The following is a 7,271-nucleotide window of genomic DNA, read 5'->3' on the forward strand; positions in this document are numbered from 1 at the left end:
GGTCTCTGTCTCTACTGCCCACTGTGATCCTCCAACCTGTCCCTTCCCACTGTCTGGCACAGTGTGTGGCACATAATAGATTTTCAACAAATACTTGCTGAATGAATGAATGTTAGAAGTCATACAGACTTTAAAGATCTGAAGAGCAACCCACACGTTTGCTAAATGACGAAACTGAGGTCCAGTGCAGTTTGGTCCCAGGCCTCTTAACTGGCTCACTAAACTGAGCTATGTGCTCAGTTCAGATCAGTTTCTGCTTTCAAAGAACTTACAATCTAAATTCCAAATGCAGACAACTTAAAGATAGGTAGTAGTTATTGAACCCTTATTACATGGACCTGGCTCTACATACATAAACTACTTTAGTCCTACAACTACCTCCTGAGGTAGTACTGTTATCTCCATTTTTCCAAAAAGCAAATTGAGGCTCAGAGAGATTGCAAACCTAGTGCTGGGTTTGGCACCAGGACGCAAACAGCAGGACTTTCAAGCCCCTGTTCCTTAAATGCTACTCCGTACCAACTCCTCATATAGACAGTTACAGTACAAGAGGCGAGCGCTGTAGTGGGGGCATGCGTGGGCTGTGGAAGGACAGGTGAAGCGTTCAGGATGAGGTGATGTGTAGATTTTAAATGAGTTGGAGCTACTCCAGACCCACAGAGTTGTGGAAACCACAAGGCGGGCTGGGGCAGAAGACAGGGCTGGAGAAGGAAGCAGTGGCCAGATATGAAGGTCCTTATATGCCATGCTCAAGAGTTGAGTGTCAATTTTGGTCTAGGTGCAGTAAGGAGCCACCAAAGTATTTTCTCAGAGGAATCACCAACTCAGATTCACCCTGTGGAAAGGGCTCCCTGGCTGCTCTGCATATTATATATTGGGGAAAGCAGGGGAGTGGCTTGGAGACAATTAGGAGGCTAATATACTGAAGGACTAAGGTAATGACTGTAGGGATGGACAAATAGAAATATATTTAAGGGACTTCCCTGGTGGTCCAGTGGTTAAGACTCCGCACTTCCCATGCAGGGGGCACAGGTTCAATCCCTGGTCCCCCGGGGAACTAGAATCCGCATGCAGCACAGCCAAAAACTAAAAAAAAAAAATGTTTTTTAAAGAAATATATTTAAAAATATATAATCAACAGTATTTAGTGATTGATTAGCTTGATGAGGAAGAAACGGAAGCCAAAGGTGCTCAACTCCAAGAATTCTAATTTGAGTAGCTGAGCTGGTGCCCCCTGAGATGATGAGCGGGGAGAGGACATATTTGTGGGGGAAATAATGAATTCAGTTGGAGGAATGTTGAGTTGAAGTGCCTGTGAGATGTCTAGGAGATGTTCGGGAGACAACTGGGACAGTTTTTAGTCAAAGAAAATAAAGACACACACATTTATCCATCTGGTTTATTTGCCAAGGGCTAAAATTTTGGATCTAACTGGCACCCCTTCTTCAGTTCAATTGCCACTAAAGAAGGTCAAGGAGACAACTTCAGAATTTGGGTTGGGAGAGGGGTAAGCATGGAGAGGCTGGGATGGTGGTGGGAGGTTCGGGGCTGAGCCCCTCAGGAGTAGCTGCCTGGCCCTCCCAGGGGGATGACAAAGACCGAGATGTCATCCCCGGAACCCAGCTTGTTGTTGGGGAGACGCCAACCACGGTCCCGGGGGGTGCCCCGGGCCCCCAGGACCAGAGCTTGGGCCAGAGCTGTGTACCTGTCAGAAGCACATGTGCACATTCATGTACCAACATGTATATGGGAAGATGGATACACAGGCCCTCATGTGGGTCCCCAAGCATTTCTTCCCTGTGTCCCTTCCTTCCCCATCGTCATCCCCTTGCCGCCATACAACCCCTACCTGCTGGGGTCATTGGGCTCATAGGCTGACAGCACCCTGTCCACAGTGGCAGCTACCTCACAGTCACTGGTGACATCCCACAGCCCATCTGTTCCCAGGACTAGCACGTCATCTGGGCAGTGCTCATACTGCGTCAGGTCATACACTCGTACCTGGTGGGGAGAGAGGGTGCAGAGGGAGCTGGGGATAAAGCGACCTTGGGAGAAAGCTAGCCTGAGATGCCCAGAGCAGGGAAGGCTAAGGAAGCTCCCATGTGGCTCACCTCAGGAAAAGACGAGAGGAAGGGCTTGATGGGCAGGGTAGAACTGCAGACCCTGAGGTTGTGGTCTCCCAAGCCCCGGGTCACCCCAATGGTGGCCATCATTCGAGCCTAAAGGAAATGAGGAGGGGACACTACTATAGCCTTCTCCCAGTCTCTCCGGGACCGTGGACCCTTTCCACCCCTACCCTCGGGTAGAACCTCCACCTCCCTAGACAAGTTGTGGTGGGTCCTCCTGCCCTCTCCCACCTCTACCATGGAGTTTACCTTTTTGCCCTCCCCACAGACCAGAGGAAACCTGAGATCCTCCAGCTCGATCTTTTTGTAGGCCCTGGGGAGGGGGGAGTAGAGGAGGCATCACCCAGGCATCAAAGTCCCTCTACCCTAGGAGCCACACCCCTTACACAAACCCCTTAGAAGGGCCACATTCCCCAGCTCCCAGCCTGGCCCAGCCTCCAGCTTCCACCTTGCTGCTGGCGAGGGACTGGTTGTGTTGCCATGGAAACGGGCCCCAGCTCTGAGGGAAGTGTTACCAGCCAGTCATGTTCTGGTCCCGGTACAGCATCCTCTGCCCCAGCTCCTTAGGCTGAACTCTGCGGGGGAACTCAAGGTGGGTGAATTCACCACCCAGCAGCTCTGGTTTCAGGAAGCCCTGGGGTTGGGAGCGGCCAGACAGAGCAGAGGGCCAGGGGGCATTAGGTTTACAGTACACCCTGGTGTAGAGGTGATGTTAATTATAGCAGACCCTTAAATGGAGTTTACTGTGTACCATGCACTGTTCTAATATTAACATATATTAGCTCATTTAATCCTCACAACAACTTTTAAGGCAGGAACTCTTGATTTATGGAGAAGTTCAGGGAACTGTTGAAGATCACACAAAGTACTCAAACCAGGATTCAATCCCAGGCAGCCCATCTCCAGAGCCATTGCTTTAAAGCACTAAGCTATCCTGCCCCTTAGGGGCCTTTGCTGTTTCCTTCCCCCACTCTGACTGCACTTCCTTCCTCAGTTGGGGCCACAGTGGAAGGCACTGGAGCAGCCCACGCTCTTTCCTGCCACATCCTCCACACCAGCTCAGCCCTGCACTCCATAGTCTGTGGAGTGGCCTTCCCAGTAAGCTCCCAGTAAGGAGCGGTCTGTCTGTGTGGTGAGGGTCGGAGAGTCCTTGGGACACAGGGTACAGAGAAGCACAAGATTAGTAAGGAATGGGAGTAGGGAGTTTAGTTCCTACTTACAAGCATCTGCAGACGCTGGCGCTCAGTCTCCGGGGTGAACTCCCGGGACATTGGAATGATTTCTCCATTCCGGACAATGATGGCTCTGCCCAGAGAAACAAAAGGTTTGGGCTCGGCTCTGCAACCCCCTCACATAAAGAGTTCCAAAAAGACAAGGCCCTCCCTTAGAGTCCCTCACCCAGACCCCCAGTTTTCCTCCCCTCATAGCTATTTCAGGCCCTTCCTTATGTCTGTGATCCCTCCTGACCCGTTCCAATCTCTGAATGTTAACACCCCCCATGTCACTCTCTTCTATTCCCGCGTCCCAGAAGCTTGACCCCTCCCCCACACAGCCTTTTTCAAAGCTCCCACCCCATACCTGCTGTCACCTGCATTGGCTACGTACACCTTGCCTAGCAAGTAGACCACAACCAGTGCACAGCAGCCCCCCTCCACTTGGTGGCCACGCCGCTCCCGGGCCATCTGCTCATCCTGCCATATGAGGAAGGGTCAAAGGGGGTGGATGAAGAAGAGGCTCCAGACACACAGCCACCCGCCCACATCTGCAGAAATAAACTGGCCCAGGCAAGCCACACTGGTGGACAGTAGGGAAGACATCGGTATAACACCCACTTCTCCCTCCCTCTGAACCAAGTTCTGCTCAGGTTCTCAAAGCTGTTATGGGTTCTCAGGGTCACATCCTCAGGCCACCTGACTCCCATACAGAGTTGACCAAAGTGTCTGCCTGGCAGGCCCTTGGCCCAGGCCACCCCCTTACCATGAACTGGAAGGCATTCTCAATGGCACCCACTACCAGGCTCTCATGAGTCACTTCCTTCTGCGAAGACCAGCAGGACTGAGGACCAACCAAGTGAGAGGAATCAGAGGAACCTGGAGCCCCTGGGGTGGACGGGAGGCAGAGGGGAGGTGGCGAGGGGTCCTGGAGTATCTCTACCAGGTCCTTTAGCTGCTCCCGAATGTGGCGATGCAGGAGCCTAGAGGCCATTTCGGCAGCTCTGCCCCCTGCATGCCCATCAAACAGGCCCCAGTAGTAGAAGCAGAGTCCCTGGTGGAGGAAAAGTTGGAGGTGAGTGTGTGTGTGTGTGTGTGTGTGTGTGTGTGTGTGTGTGCGCGCGTGTTTGTGTTATGCAGGGAGAAGAGCAAGACTCTGGGCATCCATATAAACATTAGGAGGTTAGATTTTGGTATTTAAAGCAAATTAGATTTATTCACTCATTCACCAAAGGCATACTATGTGTCTGAAAGCAAAGCATCAAAAAAGTCAAACTCGGGCTTCCCTGGTGGCGCAGTGGTTGAGAGTCCGCCTGCCGATGCAGGGGACACGGGTTCGTGCCCCGGTCCGGGAGGATCCCACATGCCACGGAGCGGCTGGGCCCGTGAGCCATGGCCGCTGAGCCTGCGCGTCCGGAGCCTGTGCTCCGCAGCGGGAGAGGCCACGGCAGTGAGAGGCCCGCGTACCGCAAAAAAAAAAAAAAAAAAAAAAAGAAAGTCAAACTCAGAGGATAAAAGATGCAAAAATAAGCAATGGTAGTTATTAAATCATCAATGAATACATGAGCATCTCCATTTTAAGTGGAAAACTAAATATTCACACTGACATGGTAGAATCTACCTGATCAATGCCAGATAAAAGTTCTGTGCCATTAAAGTAGAAAGCTAGTGAGTTAGCGGGTAGTTCTATCACATGGCTCAGATTAAAACCGAATGCCTAGAATCCCTGGGGATAGGTGTCTCCTGTGGAGGTTAGGAAAGGGCGTGGGGAGCTTACCTGGCCTCGGCTAGGCTCCCTAGGTGCCCCTGAAACACTCCTCCGACCTTCCACATACACCACTTCACAGCAAGCCTGGTCCTCATTGTGCCGGCTCTTGCCAGAGTTGATGACCCTGTCAGGCCAAAGTGACCACATCAGGTTGGACACCAGACAAGGTCCTGGAATAACTCCCACCTGAGACACACATACCCTCTCTGGCCTGCTGGCCAAGCTGAGAAAGGTCACAGCCACCTGGGAACCAGGCCAGAGGGAGAAGGAGAAGGGAGGCAGGGCAAGGCACAAGGAGTACTGCCTAGGTGTTGGGCTCCACCACCTCCTAGAAAGGCCACAGCAGCACTCTCCCACCTCAGGTCTCCCATCCCTTCCCTAATGGTATCACTGGGGGAGGACCTGGATGGAGGGAAGGAGGTTTTAATTCCTGGCTTGCCGAGACCCTGCATCCACTCTGACCCCCAAAAAACTCTTCTAGCTTCTTGTCCACAACACCCCACCCCACCCCACCCTCATGAGCACACCCACCTTTATCCTAAAATCATCCAGTGAAAGTTTCTGCTGCTTTTTTTTTTTTCTTTTTTGGCTTCTTGTGGGATCTTAGTTCCCCCCACACCCCACGAGGGATCAAACTCGCGCCCCCTGCATTGGAAGCATGGAGTCTTAACCATTGGACCGCCAGGGAAGTCCCAGTTTCTGCTGTTTGGCAATGAGTAAGTGCTCTGGCACAGATCAGAAAAGAGGAATTGAAATAGGGTAGGAGTGGAAGCCTCCCTGGACTGCGCAGGAGCCATATAACCCCAAACTCTTCCCAAATAGGAAGTTAAAGGAGCCGGTAGTGGGGCCGCGGGTCCACCAGCCACGACCCTCAGCCCCTCAGCGCCCCCATCTCCCTCAGTGCTCTGCTCTCCCAGCAGATGCATTAAAAATCCACCGGCCCTGTAGGAATCCCCTAGTGGTCCAGTGGTTAGGACTCCTCGGTCTCACTGCCGGGTCCCCGGGTCAGGGAACTAAGATCCTGCACTGCCAACAAACAACCAAACAAGCAAAAAAACAATTCACGCAGCCTTGGAGCAAGCCGGCTGCTGCCCCCACTCCCACCGCTCTGGCCCGGAGGTCCACTTCCTTGCCTGGCCAAGGCAAGTCCACCCGCCAAGGGGTGTTCAAAGGGGGCCCTCCCGCTTCCCCGGGTGGCCCCCTCCCCCGCCCCTGGGGAAGCCGGCGGCCGCCTGGTGTCGCGGGCTATTTCTGGGTGTGGAGGGGGAGGGGAATGGTAAGAGGGACAGGGAACTGGGGCGCTGGGGTCGGGAAGCCCAAGGAGTTTTTCCAGCCGCCATCTCCTATATTAAAAGGGACCCCCGCTCCTTGAAATCTCTCCTCCCTTAGCCATTAAACTACCGGGCCGCGACTGACAACTGGCCAACTCATCGTTCACGGGCCCTCCACTCTCCGGGCTCTGGGAGAGAACAAGGTCCTGAAGCGGTGCGGGTGAGCATAGTCAGCGAGCTAGAAAGTCCTGAGAAAAGCTGCACTCGACTCGAGAAAGGGCTGGGAGTGGGTGCGGCCCGAAGCCCAGAGGACAGCAAAGGTTCTGGGAAAAAGGAGCTCCTGGCACCGAGAGCGGCGAGCGTGGATGCGTCCCAGCTCCCGGGATGCCAAGGTGGGGAGGAGGTTGGGAATGGGAGTCCCATCCTGGTTAGGGTGCCCCCGGGGGCGCTCACTCGGCGTAGCCAGTGCTCCAAGGCAGGCGGCGGCCAGTGTCCGGGGGGCTTTGCACAGCCCGGCCAGCGTGGTCATCGGCGCGTCGCAGGCCCCCAGGGCTCAGCTGCAGAAAGGTCGGTCGGCAGAAGCTTGCTCGAGCCTCTACTGTCCTCGCGGGCGCCGCACTCCCGCTCCCAGCCCTAGCCGGAGGGCTTCTGGGAGCTTGTGGAGGGCCGGCGGGTGGCGCCGAGGTCGAGTTGGGCAGGTCCGGCGACTTGGGGCGCGGAGGCGGGGCGCCCCCAGAGCTCACCAGGTGCGCCACGGCCGAACGCACCCGGTTTAGCATGCTGCCTCCCTGCCCCGCCCTCGGCCGTGGCCCCGCCCCAGGACAGGCCCCGCCCCCTAGGGCTCTCGAGGGGCGGTGCTCGCTCCGGTCAGTTCGGCCCCACCATTGGCTCCCCC

General features: G+C 54.7%; 1 protein-coding gene across 2 annotated transcripts; it reads right to left on the reverse strand.

The window, feature by feature from the left end:
- Positions 1-1,381: 1,381 nt before the first annotated feature.
- PPM1J (protein phosphatase, Mg2+/Mn2+ dependent 1J) lies at positions 1,382-7,176 on the reverse strand. Of its 2 annotated transcripts, XM_007459044.1 has the most exons (10): positions 6,830-7,176; positions 5,115-5,229; positions 4,104-4,391; positions 3,705-3,817; positions 3,347-3,431; positions 2,642-2,760; positions 2,376-2,439; positions 2,112-2,219; positions 1,850-2,001; positions 1,382-1,705 (listed from the first exon to the last, which is right to left on the reverse strand). In XM_007459044.1, exons 1-10 carry the CDS (start codon positions 7,153-7,155, stop codon positions 1,558-1,560), a joined length of 1,518 nt encoding a protein of 505 aa, XP_007459106.1. In that variant the 5' UTR covers positions 7,156-7,176; the 3' UTR covers positions 1,382-1,557. The 2 variants fall into 2 exon arrangements, with proteins under 2 accessions (XP_007459106.1, XP_007459107.1); XM_007459045.1 differs by lacking the exons at positions 5,115-5,229; positions 6,830-7,176 and having other exon boundaries at positions 1,558-1,705; positions 4,104-4,163; positions 4,281-4,331.
- Positions 7,177-7,271: the final 95 nt, after the last annotated feature.

The sequence above is a fragment of the Lipotes vexillifer genome, unplaced genomic scaffold, assembly GCF_000442215.2.
Source record: "Lipotes vexillifer unplaced genomic scaffold, Lipotes_vexillifer_v1.1 scaffold400, whole genome shotgun sequence".
NCBI classification, from domain to species: domain Eukaryota; kingdom Metazoa; phylum Chordata; class Mammalia; order Artiodactyla; family Lipotidae; genus Lipotes; species Lipotes vexillifer.